Raw genomic sequence first — 20,661 nt, 5'->3', positions numbered from 1 at the left:
AATTAAAACATATATATCACTAAAATTTTGTGACTCCTACACAGGATTATTGCAGCAGCTGTTATACATGCAAGTCCAGATTAAGCATATTTTGAATCATATCCAAGACTGTATGGTAAAGATAAAATATGTACCTTGCTCAAAAATAGTCTCTCCTTTGATTTAGCATCTCGTTTTACTGAGAAGCAGATGGTTGACTTTATCAAGTAAATTTTGCATTATAGATCTTTAAAAATCCTTAAAATGTTTGACCAGGATGCATATTAGAGTTAGTAAAGACTTGAGGTCCTGTGAAATTGATCTGTCCAAGGTCACATAACTATAAGTGCTCTAGACAAGATGATGACCCAGCTCTTTGATTTCAGTCTAGGGGATGATCAATTTCCATTATATCATGATATTTAATTGTTTTTATACCTCTTTTTACTATAGACAAGAGATGTTTTGTGCTTGTTCGAGCTAACTTGATGTTTTTAATCCCCAGATAATATATTACGAAAAGTATTGACAGAAACAGCATTAAAAAGTAGAAACAATTGACTGTGAAAGTGGGTTGACTAAGAACATTTTTTAAAATATTAATTAGGAAATGAGAAAAGAGAGTATCGAGCAGTTGGAAGAAAGCTTAGAGAAACTGACCAGAGCCAGAGATAATAAAAGGACATTGTCTCCAAGGATCAAGGAGCTAGTTTTTAGGGGAAAACTTCTTGACACTCTGACAGGAGAGTCACTTTGACTTAGACATGAAGGTTGAATCTGCACAGACAGAAGTTCTGTTCTCTGAGGGCTGACATACATAACTGAGTTTTTGACAAGAGCAGTCATGGCTGTGTCAACCAGCAGAGAGTGGAAATGGACAGCTAAAGTGCCATCGTGGGAGAAAAAGACATTAACTGGCAGAAACTGGCTGATATTCCAGCCAGAAACACATGGTGAGATGGTGAAAACAGGGCATTTTATTTCTCACCTCCTGCAAAGAAGCAGGATCTGTGATTATAAAACAAGGCTCCATGCTATATGCTGCAACCAAGAAAAAAGAACCAGAGAGAAAATGCAGCCCTAGGCAAGGTCAGGAACAAGGAATACTCCTGAAATTACTCTTAAACCCTAGCTAGGGTTTCTGTGATGGGTCTGGACATTAGTTTAGTGCAAATGAAGTAGAACAACAGAACCTAATTATTTCCCCCCAGTCTGCATTTTTGTGACCTTTGAACCTCTGTTACATTCTTTGCCTCCTTTACTTATTTATTTTCCCCATGTTTGCTTAAACTCTCTTTGAGCTGTGATTATAGGGAGAGGAACACTGAGGAGAATAAAGGGGAATTTTGAAAATCCAAGATTACGACATTAAGAAGAGAACCTGGGTGGGGCCCATACAACTATCCTTGGTAAGTGCCATAAGACTTTGTACTTTAGCTTTGATTTCTGTCAGACAATTCTCCATTTATCACCAACGTCATACCAACAAATAAAACTGGTCATGCCTTTCACTATGATGACACTCAGCTATTACGGAAATACTCTAAGCACTTGGAAAGCAGGGGAGAGTGAATGGAACAACAGCTACATGAAGGGTGAAGAGAAATTGATAGTAGCCCTGGGAACCATGTGCAAGAGTTACCTCCTCATTGTATATCTTATATCTTCTAGATATAAATCTGTTTGATTAAAATTGAGTGAGGAAGAAGAACTGGGGTTTGAGAATTCCATCTAAGATAGAACCATTTAGTGTGGTACTAACATAATTCCACTCTTCTAGGGGAGTGTGTTACATTGGATCATTTTTACAGAAAGCTGATTCAAAGGGATATGATTTGATGCCTAATAGATTTGAATCTGACATAATTGCATATGGGAATCGATTTCTCCTGAGTACCTCTTTTGGGTGGCCAGTTTGGAGCTTATGGCTTCCATACTCAAGAAAATAATATTTTAAAAAAATTAACAATCATTCCATGATTTCAATGAGTATAGACATTAATGAAATAGGCATTTAACCAAATAAATACTGATACATATGGAAACAAAAGTTATATGTACATACTTTGTTATATACTCTATAGTATGCATACTATAATTTATACTATAACTGTTGCTGTAGCTATAACTATGCTCATATATGTATAGCCAGATGCAATTTAAGGAAAACATTAACCTCTTTAAAATAAAAACATTTGAATGAAAAATGAAGTCACAAGGTAAGTGATGAACTAGGCAAAAATATTCACAACATAGCACAGGCAAAAGGTTATAAAGAACTTAAAATTAATAAGGAACTTACTTAAAGCTAAAAAGAAAAAAAAATCTTGAGGAAAAATAGGTCCAAGATATGACAAGAGTCAAAGATCTGTTTATGGGGGGAAAGGGGAACATGGGATTTATTTCTCCATTCTCTGGATATTATTTAAATTGAAGGTTCAGAAACAAAATCAGTGAGGAATCATTTTGCAAAGTTCACTGTTTCTGTTTCATTTCTGGGTTTTTCTGCCTTAGGTACTGGCTGGGATCCACTGAAACTTCAATCAATTTTTCGTTCTTTAGGAATTTAATAGAGTCCTTTGGTTTTCCTAGAACTCCAGGGCAAACTTTTCTGCTCACCATTAAATTATTTTATATCAAAGGAGACTAAGCTGTGTCTTTCCAGATTTCACCCAAGAGAGTCTTCATTTCCTCCTCAAGCCTTCAGGCAGTGTTCCTTGTTGATATCTTTGTAGAACTATAGCAACAGCTGATGGCTCCTAGCAGCCCCTGGTGGGATCCCAGCCACAGGGCAGGAGTAGACACAGGTTCCTTACTGAGACCTTCCCAAGCAGGAGCCAACAGTAGAGACTAAGCAGTCACTTTCCTTTCTCCTTCTAGACTGTTTTGTTCATTGCCCCAAATATTTGGCACATTCTTGACCAATGGGTATTTGTTCAGTAAGTATTTAAAGACATTATTTTACTGTTTGCTGCTCTTGCTTTGGTATAATGTTCAAATCAAAATTTGTGATGTTATTCCCCATTAAGTAATGCCAGTTGTGAATTCCTCTGTCAGATTCAAATGCCCTGAAGAGTGTGAGATCTTTTGCACATCTCAGTAAACCATAGGTGAGAACAGGGTCTAGGACAAGTGGGGCCTCAACTAAGTGTGGTGTGAGCAATTGACTGGTGATAGGGAATGAGTGAATAAGAGGACAAGAAATAATGTGGACAGTCTAGCTAAAACAGATTCATGTCACTCAAGATGGTGAGCTAAAGGTGTGTAGGTCTGTGTGTGTTTGTTTTTTGTTTTTACTCACTCTGTGTCATAGATCCTTCCACTTATGCTCCTTTCGTAGAAGGTCAATGGATAGGAGAGATCAGGGCCTAAGTCTGGGTGGTTTGGCAGATGCCTTAGGTTGAATAGGCTTCTGGTCAGTTTTAACGTTTCATGAAGATTGGTAGAATCAGGAAGATGCACACAGGTCCACAGACTCAATGAAGATTAAAATAAGTAAAATGCCAAGAGAGGTGGAGGTACTGGTAAAGGGAAAAACTTGCAGTTAGAAGAAGAAGAATTTCTGAAGATTTCGTGTACAGTGTTGTGACTACAGTTAACATTCTGCATTGTATATTTGAAAGTTATTAAAAATAATAGATTTAAATAGCCTCACCCATAACAACAGAGATGGTAATATCTGATGGCAAGAGAAATCTGACCATATATCTGATTTTCCACCTGCTGTGAGGCGCATTGCCAAAGATTTGGGCATACCAACATGATGCCAAGTTTGGTCCCCAAATGCACAGTAGTCTTTTACCTTATCAAACTGAGTTGGGGAACAGATGAATCAAGAGAGATCTGGATTCTTGATACATTTCCCTTGGTCCTGACACATTCATATTAGGGACCATGAATATGGGTGGATAAACAGGAATATGGGTGGATATATGTGTGCCAGAGAGACTTAAAACCACAGGATAAACATAAAACATCTAGAACATAATTTTTTTTAAAGATTTATTTATTTATTCATATGGAACTGGGGTACAGGCCAGAGATGCGGAGGGTGAGAGGATTCACCAGAGACAGAGTGGGGTACAGAACAGGCAGATCGACAAAGTACACTGCTGAGGGAAGCAGTGGGCAGGCCAGGAGAGGTCTGCCTCGCCATGTGGATCTCCTCTGGGACAGGCAGGAATCTAACTCATGCGGAAATGGCTTTAGCTTCCCAGTGCTGCACTTTAACCCGCTGCACCACCAGGGAGGGCCTAGAACATAAATTTTATTCAAGCTTTATACCAGTTCTATCACTGTGAAGGTGATAGGTTAGAAATACTTAAGATGACCCCACCAACCATTCATACTCCTCCCCTTGAGAACGTCAATATATGTTTTCTGAGGCTGACTGCCTTAGGTCTGAGCATCCCATCCCAGGGCTGAGAGATTGAAGCAGAGAAATGTGAGCTGTCCCAGAAGTTAGAATGAGTGACCAATATAAAGGTTTTATTAGAAAACTACTCTCAAAACCATAATCTCATTTTTTTCTGGTAACATGATTTTAAAATAACAGGCCCATATTTCTATATGACACCTCAATCTTTCCAGATCCTGCAAAAGAAGTGAAAGACTTGTGTAAGTAAGGTAATAAAGAGAAGCGGGAGGGAAGGTTTAACTGTGTAAAGGCAAAGGGTATCAGCAACTAGAAGAGGAGAAAATTAGAGCATGGCTAAGATAGGGATTCATGGCTTCTGCTACTTTCATGCTTCCTAGCTGACTTCTAGAACATTCTTCTTTATATTCAGCTAAACCAAAAGGCTGTATGAGATAAACTTTATCTTTTATTTCTGCTACTGAAAGAAAACAGTAGCTATAGTGATAGATTTTTAAGACAAATTATGACTATCTCCATGCCCAATTTGACATATTAGGAAGGGTGGAGAAAGACCATGACGCGTTGATGCACTGCTGCAGAAATAATGGAAAATAGAATCTCAGGAACTAACTCAAAAGCCCAAGCAACATAAATGGCTTTTGAATATAACTTAACATATAGAGAGAGTTGATAAGAGAAAAACACAAAAGATTCACGATTTTCATTTACTTTCACATTTGCTTACATTCCTTAAAAAATAGATTTTTGTGCCTGTGCAAACTTGTTGTTTTTATAATAAGGTTGAAGAGAATGATAATATCTTCTCTCAGTCACTATGATATCTGCTCCATGGATGACATTGCATCATGATATTTCCAACTGGTGTCAGCAACCAAAATGCAGAGTCGAGTAAGGAGAATGCATTCCTTTTTAAGGTTAAGTTTGCAGAATGATAACAAATATACAGTGGTCATTCTAATTGTGATGGAAGTTCAAATGATTACAAATATACACACTAGTACATCCAAGTTCTCTTAATAACTGATGTCATTCTCATAATTTTGGGGACCTTGCGGTGGGGAAGCAGGGACAGAACAGTGGGTTTTCTTGCATGTTTCACAGAAATGAACTATTTCTGGCAAACAGTTCTTCTCTAACTGCGTAAATTTATACAAAACATGGATGAGAATTGCTTACTTTGACATTTTACCTATTCTAGCTTTTTTTGTAGAGAGAAATTGACATTTCAAAGCCTTGATCAAAAGCATTTGGGACATAAAAATCCCCCCTGGGGGCTTATTTAAAGGCAGAAAAAAGACTGCCATCCATTGGGGATTTGATTTGGTTGGTTGGCTGGTTGGTTGCTGTGTGAACCAGGAATCTGTATTTTAGCATAAGCTCTGGTTGTTTCTACTGTGCTGGGGATATGCAGAAAATTTCAGGTTAATTGAAAGAGAAAGGAAATTTACTGAGTGCATGAAATGTGCCTTTCGTACCAGAAGGTGGCTCCATAACATATTAAATCAGGCGCATTGCAGCTAACTAGCTAACAAGCTGAAAAATAAAGATGCCGAGGCCTTTATTTTCTCTCCATTACACTTCATTTTTTGGAAGTAGAGACACCATGGGAGGGGAAGTAAGCATACTAGAAAGAATTCATGGGTATTGAACAAATTTTGGAATAATCAGTTATTAGCTGTTATAGTGTTACTGTGATGTTAAAGGAAATTTCCTTTGAAGTGTACCAGAAAATTTTGACATTCAACAACTATAGAAAGCAAGATATTCTAGGATTTCCCTGAACACCAATCTTTCAATTCTTGGAGAAACAATCTTACAGGCAGCTCCCATTGCTGTTTGCTCTCATCTCCTTACAGAATCCCAGGTGTGGGCTCTACAGATGGCATGGGCATGACTTGATGCCAGGCATCATGACTTCCTGTTTAAAACGCTGCTGCTATCTTGCTCAGTTTGCCCCAGTCATACACCTGGGTATCATCATGGGATGAGTAACATGGTCTCCACCTCTAGCCCTTTATCAACAAACTGGATCCCCAGCTCCTGTGTCTGTCTTCCTGTATCAGGAGTGTCCTGTGTATCATGTGTTGATAAGACAGTCCACTTCCTTGCCTGTCTTTACTTAGAAGCTCCTCCTTACTCCAACTGCTACAATGATGTCATTCTTCCTAGAGTCAATTGTTACTGTGTCATAGTGTCCCCAGCACTGCCATGTTAGTGGCAGGTTTCCATTCTTCTGTGATTCTTGCTTTGGGGCTTGAACTGGGGAAAAGAAGTGGGAGATGACTGCTATATTCTGTTGAAAGGAGGCACAAAACAAATATGGTATCCCATACTATCTTTCATTCAGCTGGCTCCTCATTTCAGTCCCTTACCCTCCCCACGCCCTCCAGTCAAGAAAAAGAAAATGTGAACAGAATGAGACATCACTGTGGAATTCAAAGCATCATCTGACATCACTCACCTCCAGGAAGTTTTCCTGGACCAAACACATGCCTGGGTTCTGATTCTGCTTAAAGAATGTTCCTTTCTTATACCGCATGAAGACGTGAAGGTAAGGTAGAGGGGGACCTTTTTTAAATGGGATTGGGAGGTTGGGAGGGAGCAGAGAAAGCCCTAGCCTAGTGTCAACAGTTTCATATACTTCTTCTGAGACTCTTAGGGTGCCATCAATCAAGTAAAGTCCAGATCCTCTCATCCTGCCAACCAGGCATGCCAAGATAGTATGCTGTTTAGGCTTCTCTGGGACACTCACTGTTCATTTCTGTCATTAATATAAAGAAAATGACCCATCCTTGGGGTTTTGGTTCGGTTTGGTTTGGTTTTGGTTTTTTCAAAATATAATGCAACATCCAAGAGAAGACAGGCAAACTTAGAGTCATCTCTTTAGGAATTCTGTGTGACCCTTGATGAAATAAGAATAATTTTGCTGAAAATAAAATAAAATTTATAGATACTTTCACAGAAACAGATTTTGTCATATCTAACATGAATGAACAATTTAATGGGAATTTCTAATAATGAAAAATAATTTCAGAGGTAGTTAGGCTGTTCTTGCAAGCCCCAGAATTACAGGTTCTTGAATATGAGAAATAGGGACAGAGGAACCATCACTGTAGTTCAAAAGGGCCATACATTTATTCTGTGTGCCAGGGCCTCTACCTGCTCTCATTTTCTCCTTAGATAGCTAATTTCAGTGATTTGCTAGAGAGACTGTTTCTCCAACCATGCTTCATTTGAGTTACCTTCCTAAAGTACAACAGGAATCAGTTTGCTTCCCCTCTCCAAAATCTGCATGTGCCCCTTTGTCTATAAATTTTTTAAATGATTTCTTTATTTCTGCACACAGAACAGGGTTACCCAGGCCAGAGGTGCAGGGGATGAGAGGAATCACCAGAGACAAAGTGGGGAGCAGAACAGGTGAATCGACAAAGTATATTGCTGAGGGGAGCAGCGGGCTGGACAGGAGAGTCTGCTGTGCCATGTGGGTCACCTCCCAGGCCAGGGTTGGAACTTGTGCTGAAGTGGCTGAGCTAACTTCGTAGTACTGTGCTTTAACCTGCTGCGCAACCAGGGATGACCCTGTCTATGGATTTTTTTAAGCCTAAACTCTTTAATATGCTTTGGTCATAAACAGACTTTCTCGGGTTTATAATCTAATGCATCTAATGGATGCTCTGGCACAGCAACCAAGAGCCGTGGCTCTGCCACTACCCAGCTGTGAGATCTAGGGCAGAATTATGTAGCCTCTAAGCTCTAGTGTTCTTCGTAAAATGGTAATAGGAATAGTACCTAATCCACCTGGTCTTATAAAGGATCTGTTACTGAGTATAGTTCCCACTACTCCACGTGACTTCACTCTAATATATGGTCTGTTTTTTATATCATAGAGCATTGCCTATGTTTTTTTCAGCTACACCTTTCTCCCACACACCCAGAACTATTTTTTACTTCAGAAACAACACTCTGAATCCCACATCTGGCTTAGTGCTACTTCCTCTAGAAGTGTAACCATTAGCCTTCCTCCACTTCTTCATAGTCTTCTCTGTTGTCCTTCCCACATAGCTCTACAACCTACCTTCCATCTCCCATTATATCTTGTACTCACTTATTCCAGTCTCTTTTTTTCTTTTTTTTATTCCTATTATTATTATTATCTGAGGTTAATCAGAAGCAACATTTATTTAACTTTTTTCCATTCCTAGGAGCCACTGGCTACATTTATAATTGATTGGTTCTAGTTATTAATTAAAATTGATTCGTTTTAAAATTTCAATCCTTTCAACTTAGTCACTTTTTCCATTTTATAAATTTTATAATACAGTGTGCACACTCTGGATGTTAATTTTTATCTCAAAATAATGTTTCCCTAAATACCTGTGCCATAATATAAAAATCCCAGTGATAATTTTGTTATTATAAAGTAATCCTCGATACTTAGGAATTCTTAGCTGGGATTCTTAATGTAAATTGTTTTAGTTGTAAAAATAATATTAAAATATTATAAAACCTTGGGAAAGAGAGAGAAAAGACAATACTTATTCCTTCGTATTAAAGATTAGTCTTTTTTTCAAGGCCCAGAAATGTGTGATCTGAATCAGCAGCAGCATTTAAGACCAGAAACTTGTTAGAAATGCAGAATTTTGGACCCATCTCAGACCACCTCAATCAGACTGTGATTGATTTGTACATTAGAGGTTGAAAGTCACTGCCTAAAGGTACTATTGAGAACCCAACATAGCATGTTTTAGAAAGCATCTCCATCCTGCTAACAAATATTTATTAAGGACCTGCTATAAGCCAAATATTATGTTTTTATGTGCAAAATTTTCTTCAGGAAGGAAGGAAGTGGGGGCTGTTGTCTCTTTTTAACCCCCCCCCTTTTTGGGAAAATCACATAGTTGTGATTGAAAGAGTTGCTGATACAGATGTGCAAAACATCTCATTCTGATTGCTTCCACTTCTCTTGTTTTTGAGTGCTCACACAGTGGTGTCTCTCAGTCAAGAGTTTTCATAGTATGTTCACTTCTTCCATTAAAGAGGTGAAAAAAATAAGGGGAAAAACAAGCATTAAAATTTACATTCTGGGCTCCCCCTGTGGCACAATGGATTAAAGTACCACATTATGGAGTTCTCCAAAGCCACACTGTAGCACAAGTTCGATCCCCCTGCCAGGGAGGTGACCCACATGGCATGGCAGACCTCTCCTGACCTTAACAGTGTATTTCAGTATATCTGCCTGTTCTGTTCCCCACTCAGTCTCTGGTGAATCTTCTCACCCACCACATCTCTGGCCTATACCCCAGTTCTGTAAACATAAATAAATAAATCTTTTAAAAAAATTTACATTTCACTGTAGAAATTAAAGAATGCATTCTGTTCACCTTAGGCAGTTTCCAGAATGTTTTGCATTTAGGAATAAAATAAATAAATAAATTCAAAAGAAGTCCAGAAAGGTGACATATCAAAAGTAAACCATGAGATATTTCTTCACAGAATGATTTTTCTAGAGGAAAAAAAATACATATTTTTTGACACAAGCAGCTAGGTGGCATATTTCCGATATCCTGCAAGGTACTTGATGAACAGAACATTACACTGAAGTGCCCTTTAAACACCAGAAGATACATGATAAATGGAGTATATTTTATTAATCAAGGAATATGGGGAAGATCTTGGTAATATTATGCAGCTCAAAAGGCTGAAAATCAGTTTAAATGAATGTTAAGACGGATCTGCAAGAGAACATTTTAATAAGATGTCAGAAGGACAATTTACAGCAAACACTATAGATACTGAAATGTAGGTGGGGTGCAGGCGTTGATGGGAAATGGGGTACAGATCTTGCATAGTAGCCTTCAGTCTTCTCTGGAAGTAGGCTGCTGTTTACTGACCTCCAGAGGAGTCACTGAGGGGTTGCCCTCAAGCCCCCAGGGGCCACTCTCAAAGCCAGGGTGGTTAGCTTGGTTTGTCTGTTAGCCAAGACGTTCCTGTGATTATCAGTGTGCAAAGTTTTCGTCTCATTAGGGACCCTATAGTTTACCACCATGGAAAAGGTAGGCGACGTTACAGAAAGTAGGTGAGAGGGTGTGTATGCTGACAAGCCAATTGGTTTGAGGGTCTCGTTCTAAAATAGGATTTCCAATTAGTGCCATCACATGAACTGCTATTTTAATTCCTCAGAATTTGCATTTATGAAAGGGAGGTCATGGCAGCAAACATGGAAGGAGATTCTAAACAATATAGCAATGCAAATTTACAGTTATCACAGTATCATGATTTCCTCCTCCGAAAAATGAGAATATCACAGAACTGCTGCAAAGTGGTACGTAGGTGAACCTGAATTATGTAAGGATTGAGATTCAAACCAGCTTTGATGCTGTCATCCAAATATGAGATATAGTGCCTTTCTTTTTCTTTATGCATGCAAGAACTGGGATGTAGACTAGAGGTGCGGGAGAGGATTCATCAGCAATAGAGTGGGGAGCATCATAGACAGATCTACTGAAATACACTGCTGAGGGCAGCAACAGGTGAGTCAGGACTGGTCTGCTGAGCCATGTGTGGCCTGCTCCCTGGCCGTGGATGGAACTCGTGCCTCTATTGCTGGCTATAGCTTGATAGCACTGAGATGAGACTTTAACCCCTGACTCCAGGGAGGCCCGCCATAGTGCCTTTCTCAGCCTCTTTCTCTCTCATATTTCTACCGCCTTAGCCGTTTGAAAATGTAATTCATTCTCCCATTCTCCTCCCCTCCTCGCCCTCCTCCTCTCTTTCTCTCTCTCTCGGGAAAGAAGGAAGGAAAGAAACATCTGCGGTCACGTTTAACCTCTGGGCTCCGACTGCGTGACAAGCCAACGGGCAAAAGACCCGTCAGGTCCCAGAGCCCAAGCCTGCAAGTTTTCCTGCCAGCAAGTGCGGGCAGCCGCAGAGAGGACACGCGCGGCGCGGGAGGGTGGGAGCCGCTACCAGGGCAGCCCAAGCGGGCGCCGGCCAATCCGCGCGCGCCCCGCCGGTGGCCAATCAGCGGCCGCCTCTCCCGGCAAATCTGCCCGGCAGTGCTGGGCGGGGCTGGCGGGGGCGGGGTTGCCGGGCGTGCGGGCACAGCTGGTTACTCCTCAGAGCGCCTTCGGGAAGCCACCGGGCAGCGGAGTCAGTGCAGGAGCCCGGGAGCTCGGCAGACCGGCCCCTCGTAGGTAGCAGGCAGGTGACACACACGGAAGCACACATGCGGCTGACGGGGATGCGGGCGGGCGCTCACGTGTGCAGAAACCCACCGGCTTGTCTCTATGCTGAGTGGGCACCTGCCGTGAGTGGCTCCGGGCGTGGCTGCTCGTCGGACTTCCAGTTTCTGTAAGATTTCCCACCAGGGGCCTACCTTCCCTCAGCGCCCGAGGGGGGCGTGAGAAGTTTAACGGAGCCGGGACTGAGCAGATTAAAGGAGTAGACCAGCAACCGGGCCAGAGGGGGTGGGGCGTGCGGGTGCTGGTGGGTAGGGAAACCACCTATTGCCCCGTCTCCCTGGCAGGAAAGGCCTTTGACGAGACTGGCGTGACAAAGGTGGCCCTGAGGTGTCCAGAGAGCCCGGACAATGATGATCACTGAGTGAGTGGCACTGGGCTGCACCCGGGCCATCTGTTGACTGACAGCGAGGGATGCTAGCAGTTAGAAAGGTGAGGAGGAAACTCAGGATGGGGACCATCTGCTCTCCCAACACCAGCGGGACAAAGACATCATCGGAGGTCTGCAATGCTGACTGGATGGCCTCGCTCCCCCCTCACCTGCACAACGTCCCCCTCTCCCAACTGGCAATCCCAGGTATTCTATTTCTACTTGTTCCCACCGTGCTTAATTCTGCCATTTTAGTGTTGTGTTGCCGTTCATGGGTTGTTTTGCTTTACTATTATTGTGCTGAGAAAAGTAATTGTTGGTGGCCTTAACTAAACCTCTTTTAATTTCCAGACCAAAAACTTAAAAGCTGAAGCAGCTGCAGTAAAGAGACTTAAGCACACTGCATCATTGGCCCCCAAAAAGGGAGAGGGGGACTTTGGAGAATGGAAGTGCGTTTTTTTTTTGTTTGTTTGTGTGTTTTTTTTTTTTTATTGTTTTCATTTAATAGTCTCATTCTATCTGTTCTTTTCTTAGTGTTGGGGAAGAGATGCACATGAGTGCATTTATTTGGTGGCTTGAAAAAGGAAAGATGAAGCTAATGAAAAAGTCATTAATTTTAAGTCTGCATCAAAATTTAAAGTATTTTTGCCCTTATTATCTCATTGTTCATACTGGAGAAAGAAACAAATAACCACATTATCATTAGAGAATAGATTCAGAGTCAGAACTGAATATAAAATACATGTTTTGATGTCAGAAAAGCCAGAAATAGGGAATGTAAGTTTTTTGTCACAGGCAGTCATTAGGTGTGATAAGGTGGTGATGTTGGAAGCTTTGTCTATATCTACACAGGTGTCTCTCTAACTGATCTAGAACCACGATCTAGAACCACAGCCTTGAAAATTGAAAAGCATGTCAGGTGTAACCATAGCATCTATGCTGGGAGTTTTATACTTTGTCATCACTCTCAGTTTTGTTCAGTGTGTCTTCCATTCAAATGCTGATTTAAAGCAAGTTTTCTAAGGAAGGATTTTGAACAACAGTGCTCTTGGCCAAGGGTTCTGGACATAATGGTTGATGCTGGTACTTAGCAGGCATTTCTGCGACAGAGATGGACCACTGCCAATCCTGTCTCTCACCTGAAGGCTTAACGATTTATTTTCACCCAATGAGCACCAAACTTCCAAGCATCCCTGGGAGCAGTCTGCCTTTTTGGTGGCCTGAAAAGATGACCTCATGCAACCCCAGGTCTCTGCTTTCTATGCAGGGAGAACAGTGCTGGCTTCAGACACAGTTTTTTTCCTTGCTCGCCTCCTCTACTGGACTTCTTCCAGGTTCATTGTCCTCATGGACTCTTTCTGCCTTTGAGCAAGGAGAAGGCTGCTAAATCCCTTTATAGTTATGATCACTTGTGTTTTACCAGCCATTTTTTTACAGCTCCTTGGAAAATGCCAGATGGTCATACTTCAGAACAGGTCTTTTCCATGTTTAATTGATGCCTGTGGAGTCATTTCCAAAATAATACACGGGCCTCTTTTAACATTAGTCATTTGTCTTCAGGCTTTCCAGTGGAATTGTTTTGGTGTGTCATATGGCAAGTAGTATGTTTTGGTGTGTCATATGGCAAGTAGTATGTGTTTGCAAACAGAATGGCATCTTAGGCAGGCTCTAAATGATTCTTATCATTTAGGGGTAGATTGGGGCTTCCTCCTTCCTATTTTACTTGGAATATTTCAAGCCACAGCAGCAGCTTTGCTCCTGACTTGCCTGTGTACTCTGACTCCATGGCTCTAGGAAGCAGCTGGCCATTTGTTCTGCAGTCTACATGGTATCTCACAGTAGGAACAAATAGCCAGGTCTGCTGCTGTAGCTAGAAATTCTGTCATTAGCCACTGTGGGGGTGAGGGGGGGACACAGGAACTTGTTCACATTGCTTTGTGGAGTCTAGTTATTCTAGGCAAAGAAAATGATTTCTCAAAAGAATACATCACTGTGAATGCCCCTTTCTCAGACACAGACGGGCATGTGTGATATATATATATATATATACACATACATATATATATATATGTGTATATATATATATATATAATTTTTTTTTCTGGAGACAGGAAAATCTCATACTCCGTGCTAGCCATTCAAGGAACATCTACCCTCCCACCTACCCCACCACCACTAGTGTTTCCTATACCTAAAGCTAGTATTCCCCACTAAAAGTTCTGCCCAGCTTTGCTGAGAAATACTGAAATACAGAAGGTATTCAAGAAGTAGAGACCACCATCTTCCTCCCCCTCACCTGTTTTTTCTTTACTCTCTTTATCATCTTCACAGTAGTATTCTTGCCTGAGAATTACCATGCATCATTAGCATATATCGCATCAAATCTTACCTCCATGATACATCTTCATTTTGGAAATAGGGAAATTATTGCCCAGAGAGGTTAAGTCATTTTCTCAAGATCACACAAATAGCAAATAGCAAAACTAATATTTAAGCCCCTGTGTAACTGGTTCCAAAGCACACGCACTAACCCTCAGAAGTGGAGAGTAGAGGTGATGGTGGTGAAGGTAGCACCTAACAGAAAGTCAGTTTCAGCGATCATCCTCTGTACCAGAAAGTGAAAGAAGTTTTAAGCTAGATGGTCTTTATTGATTATATATCACTCTGTGTGTGTGTGTGTATATATATATATGTATATCCGTGTTTGTATGTAATTTATTTGTGTGTGTATGTGTATGTATATGTATCCTTGCTTAGGATTATATAATCATCTATGTTTAGAATTAGAACCAGGTAAGTTTTAAGTTCAAAATATGCTTAGACCCCTCTGTGTGTGTGTGTGTGTGTGTAGGGGGGTGTCCACATGTGTGTGCATGAGCACTTTTTGCTTATGCTTATCTAGATTGGGTCAGACCGGTCAGGATAGGGATCTTGCAGCAACCACACAGGAAAAGGCAAGCGTTCTCTACACAGTAGCAGAACTGAAATGGAGTAAAACTATGTCGGATTTGGGTACATGTGCTTCATTTGCCTCATGATAGCAGAGAACATGTGTGACTGCTCACTTCTCAGAAAAGCCTTGATGTATTATTCTTCTTCCACAACTGTTAAGAACACCTGTTAATGACCAGGCTCACCCAAACACATTGCAATATCTTGGAAAAGAACCATATAACAATTTGCATTGCCAACTGTATAGAGTCATTAGAAACCCTAAAGCTAAAACATCTGGAAATTACAAAATTCATTTTTTAATTAAAACTTTGAGCTCTACAAACACCTTCACTGATGAAAAAGTATATTCTTTACGGACAGATGTACTGATTGGGAAACACTTTCTAATAATTGTACAGCTTTTCAGTGAATTCTTTTCTATATACTTTAGTGCTATTTTTTTTACTATTTTAAATCATGCTCATTCCTTTCTTTTTATTAAAGGGAAACTACTTGGTCTATGGGAAAGAATGCTGAATTTGAGAAACTTGAAATTTGATATTGTTGATTCTGGCTGCGAGATACCTAAGACGTATCTAAATTTCCTGGTACTTAGTTTCCTCATTTATAGTTAAGATGTTGAATTAAATGAATATAGAGGCCTTTCCAGACTAAAAACTCCGTGATTAATTTGAGGGTTTGTTGGTTTATTTTTGGTTTTGCCTGTTTTCTGTCCAAATATATGAAGAGATGAGAAGAGTCTTTTTATATATACAAGCCATTTATTTTATGCCTCTTGAAAATTATTTTTGTCATCTGCAAACAAGTGCCAGAGTGAAGCAGAGTTCACTTATACCAGCATCCTTAGAGGGCGGAGATTAATTTTCTAAATGACTGAGGCCTACATACACCTTAAGAAATCTCTATGCCCAGTCCGTGATCAGTTGTGCATATGTAAGTGTATTTCACCATCCATAATTTTTAGAAAAACTAGTTAGGTAAATATTGAAACAGAAATATAAAGAAAGTGTTATAGAAGTACACAGAATGGAAAGATTAATTCCAGCCTTTAAAATTAGTGATTATGTTGAAAAATGACATTTAACCAGGTATTTGAAGAATGGTAAACATTTTAAAGGTGTGACCTGGGGGTCAGGATGGGAAATGGTGTTTTTTTTTTGTTTTTGTTTTTTTTTTTAAGATTTATTTATTTATTTGTGCATACAGAACTGGGGTACAGGCCAGAGGCTCAGGGGCGGTGAGAGGCTTCACCAGAGACAGAGTGGGAGCAGAACAGGCAGATTGACAAAGTACACTGCTGAGGGGAGCAGCGGGCGGGTCAGGAGAGGTCTGGCTCGCCATGTGGTCTCCTCCTGGGCAGGAGGCAGGCGGGAATCGAACTCATGCGGAAGTGGCTTCAGATTCTCAGTGCTGTGCTTTAACCCGCTGCGCCACCAGGGAGGGCCGGGAAATGGTGTTTTCCAGGTGAAATGAATTGACAGAGCTAAGGGACGGGAAGGATATATTTGGAAAATGGCTAAAAGAATCCCTCTATTTTGTTTTGTGATGTTTATCATAGCACTTCTCGACACGCTATTGTTTTTAGTTGTCTGCCCCATAGTCTGTGAAAATTTGCTTACAGACAATGACTTATTTCCCTTTATTATCCAAGATCCTAGTACAAGGTAGCAGCTTTACCTTTGGTAGCTGTTGAGTAAATAATTGAACACATGGAAATGGAGAGTGAGAATACCAGAAAAGTGACTTGCAGCCACTGTCATTTTCATTTGTGGCCAGTGCTGGGCCGAATTAGATTGGGTAGGTTCACTTTCTGTTAATATCTGTATGAACCAATTTATTTTCCGATCATTCTTGTTATTTTTGTATTATACTCCTGTAGCTCTAGCAAAGGCTCATCACTGAGCCATAAGAGAAATGCAAATATAAGTAAAATTAAGCATCAGAAGCAAAATTCTGACATAACTTCTAGCATAGGATCAATCTTTTCCCCTACATTCTTTCTGCCTTCCTTGTTTCCTTGTCAAATTCGAGCTTCTCAGGTCTCCTGTCTGGTTATGGCCTCAGCCTTGTCTCATTTTATGTTCCTCTCTTCACTGACCTGGCATGCACACAGGTCTCTCCTGACTGCCTCACTGTTCTCCAATTCCCAGATGATTCTCTGGTCTCAACTTTTCTTCTACACCTTCCTGGAATTCTGCCCTTTTCTTTTATAGTTCTGCCTTTCACCACTGGAGATCTCTAGAGCTCTTCTCCTGGGACCCACACTCACTTCCAACTTGTGTAACTTGAAGAACTCATTCTGAGGGTTGGGTGAAGGGATTATTATTTAGATCCTGGTTCTAGATGTTGGCCCAAGTCTGGTGCACTTAAAAGAGACTGATGGGGTGACCACGCCAGAATGGTACAAAGTACATTATAAATAGAACAAGCTGGTCAGGTTGGTTCACTTCATGAACCATGAGTCACCCTAGCACAGTCCTATCAAGAATTAAGCGAATCTACTAGGCTGATCCAGTAAAGAAAAAAAAAAATCATCCAGGGTCAAAAATGTGTCTTTTAAGTGGGGGCAGAATTTTTCGGTGTTGGTTTTTCATTTTTTTCTTTGGGTAGTCATGGTGGCGAATAAAAAGAAGCTATGATTCGGTGTCCCCATAAGTGGGTTCATCAATCATAGAAAGCCCTTAATCACAGAAAAGCCACAAAGAATTCAGGAACCATACATATTTGATGAAACAAAATCATAGATTGATTATTAGTGCTGGAGTCACATTGTTTGGATTTGAATCTCAACTCTGCCCCTTAGGATTCTGTGAGTTTGGGCAAGTTACTTAACTTCTCTGTGAATGACTTTATGTCCTCTGTAAACAAAGATAATGATGGCACTACCATTTGGTCATCGTAAGAGTTAAGTCATATAACTTGCTTAGGACATTTTTTTGTCACAAAATAAGCACTATACAATCAACCTAAGAGTTGGTGTGTCCTTTTATATTAATCACAGCTTCTATTTATTGAAAGTCTGTGCCTGGAATGAACCACATAAAAGAGGTATAAGATAAGTCCATACCTTCAGATTATTTTCAGTCTAGTTACAGCACTTACCCTCTAATTAAGAACTGTGGCTCAGTGTTCTCTGTCTATCAGAGCGGGACACTTTGCTTGATTTCCCCTAATGGGGCTCTAGAGTAGGGAAAGATACCTGGAGGTTGCCCAGAAAGTGAGTACCAGGAGAGTTTAGATGCAAATAAAGTCAGTAGATCAAAAAAGCCAGGATATTCTCTGTAGTCATTTACTGTCCTCTTTCATGAAGTCCAAGTTGAGCTGTCAAAATTTTGTCATTCAAAGCCTTTGAGAAAAATCTTGCTGACACAGGACCATATTGTTAACTTTGCTTCTGCTCTTCTCATTTCCCATCACTTGTGGGGGTTGTGGGGGGGGGGGGTGCGGACAACAGGAATAGTCCCTGTTGAAGAGTAGAAATATCACAAAATGCTTTACTTTGAACAAATCTTTATGCATGCTTTATAACTCCTCCCCCAACCATCAGAATACCTTCATGGTCCCTTTAAACATATACTTCAACTCCCACCCACATGCACACAAACACCCAACACACACACCTGCACACACACACACTGAGCTATGACCTTAGCCTCGCCCTCAAGAGAGTCTAAAATCTAATGCCTGTTACTATTTACACTGCAAAGATCCTGCAAACATACCTACTGACATTTCAAGTCCTAGGCTGCTGCTCTTACCTACAGGCTGCAGTTTCAGCTGTGTTTCTGAAGCTGAAGGACTTTTTTCTAGCGTGCGCTCTGACCTGACTTCTACTCCACATGCCAGGTTGACCCATGTTTCTCCCCAATCTCCAATAGTGTATCAGTATGGGCACACTAGAGGTAATAATGTTAGTGAGATACTTTTGCATCCTGTGCCTTTGGGAAATGCACAAACCCATTTTTCAAATACTGACTAACCCTAAATAGAGTTTCAAATCAGACCTGCAGAGGAAATATTATTTATAGACATTATAGTAGGTAGGTGTGTTCATGTGTGTGAAAAGAATATTAACACACATCGAAAACCAAATATAAGTGGAGAACTGTGACTAAATCTGTTTTCATATTTATATGAGAAGTCCTTCCACTTTCACAGATCTGTAATACTGATGAACACCTGTGAGAACTAAACAATACCTGGGAGCATAACAATGGTAGATTTGTGGGTAGTTCTAAGATAAAATGGATCTGCCAGTGATGCCTGCTGAAGAGAATGTCAGCAGTAGTGTTATCGATGAAACGTAGGTGATCTTTCTTGGATTCATTGTCTACCAAACAGTAGAAATTTCCTAACAGAGAAATAGGCTTGGGTTTTATTTGTTTGTTTTCATTTTAATTTCCAATTATTCTAGAATTATTGGCTATAAAGTATTCTTTCTTCTCAGAGAATAGTCAGCTTTTTTTCCCTCTGTACAGATCTGACACTATCAAAATAAAGAGGGAAAATGGCAAGCATTTGTGCCCTTCAATGCTAGTATCTTGGAGGATAGCAGCAACTTGCAGTAGTGGCAAAGTGAAAAACTTAAGACTGTCAGATTACGATGAATGTTTGATGAACATATATGACTTAAAGGCTTGTATATTGAAAGCAATATTCTTTTTTTTAAGATTTATTCATACAGAACTGGGGTACAAGCCAGAGGTGCAAGGGTGGTGAGAGGCTTCACCAGGGACAGAGTGGGGAGCAAAACATGTAGATCGACGAAGTACAATGCTGAGGGGAGCATCGGGTGGGTCAGGAGAGGTCTGCCACGCCATTTGGATCACCTCCAGGGCCGGCGATCGAACTCACACTGAAGCGGCTGTGGCTATCTTGCAGTGCTGCATCCTAACTCGTTGCACCACCAGGGTGGGCCAAAAGTAATATTTTTAAAGTATAATTGAAGCCAGATGGGAAAAAAGTGCCAGATAGATAAAGGAGAAGACAACATCCCTCCCTTCCCTGGATTTAAGTCTTGATCATAATCAAGGTAAGAGGTGCCCATATGGACTTTAAAGAGTATTCTATGATTATCTTGTATCAATTTGACTAAAAACTTATTGGTGCTTGTTTATTCCTTTTGCTTATTTTGGCTCTCATTGCTTGTATTTTAAAATGTATTGATCTAAAAGGAAAAAATAAGTTTTCAGAGAATATTTATTGAATACCATTTGTGCTGGGTGTATTATGTTAGATGAGGTGAATGTAGATGTGAATAAGAGTCTTCTCTATACTTTCATGCTCTGAGATGAAATCCAAAATTCTGGCACCATACGCATTACAACAGTAGCCAGTTCCTTTTCTGGTAGGAGGAAGAAAGCATGGATGCCTGAGCTTGCAGGACTCTTAGGTTGAGTCATAAAGAGCAGGTAGGAAATACCCAGGAGTGACAGGCAGAGGGAAGCAAGAAGTACAAGGAGCCGCAGATGAAGGGAGCTTGTGAAAACCCCACCAGTTTAGTATGCTTAGAGTTTTAAGTTTCGGTTTTAAAAAAGAATGGAATTGAGACTGGGAAAGTATCGTAATGAACATGTGTGCCAAGATTAACCTTTAGAAATTATCCTGAAGGCAAAAACAGTCATGATACTTGGTCAGGAATGGATGAAATAACTGCTGTGGATCAAAAAAAAAAAAAAAAAAACAGTGATGAAGTTATTAGAATGCAGTCCCTGTTGAAGAGTAGAAATATCACAAAATGC

General features: G+C 40.4%; 1 protein-coding gene across 2 annotated transcripts in view; it reads left to right on the top strand.

The window, feature by feature from the left end:
- Positions 1-11,470: 11,470 nt before the first annotated feature.
- The window catches only part of PLCXD2 (phosphatidylinositol-specific phospholipase C, X domain containing 2), a 43,118-nt gene continuing 33,927 nt past the window's right edge, over positions 11,471-20,661 (top strand). The window contains exons 1-2 of one of the 2 annotated variants that reach the window (XM_004675226.2): positions 11,471-11,546; positions 11,883-12,172. In XM_004675226.2, the coding sequence (XP_004675283.1) occupies positions 12,010-12,172 (163 nt within the window). In that variant the 5' untranslated portion in view covers positions 11,471-11,546; positions 11,883-12,009. Of the gene's footprint in view, positions 11,708-11,882; positions 12,173-20,661 lie in introns of both variants that reach the window. The other variant, XM_012733842.1, reaches the window with a different exon arrangement.

The sequence above is a fragment of the Condylura cristata genome, unplaced genomic scaffold (assembly GCF_000260355.1).
Source record: "Condylura cristata isolate star-nosed mole 26May11 unplaced genomic scaffold, ConCri1.0 scaffold00003, whole genome shotgun sequence".
NCBI classification, from domain to species: Eukaryota; Metazoa; Chordata; class Mammalia; order Eulipotyphla; family Talpidae; genus Condylura; species Condylura cristata.
Note: the sequence above shows the minus strand (reverse complement) of the source record. Positions and strands in the feature narration are given on the sequence as shown.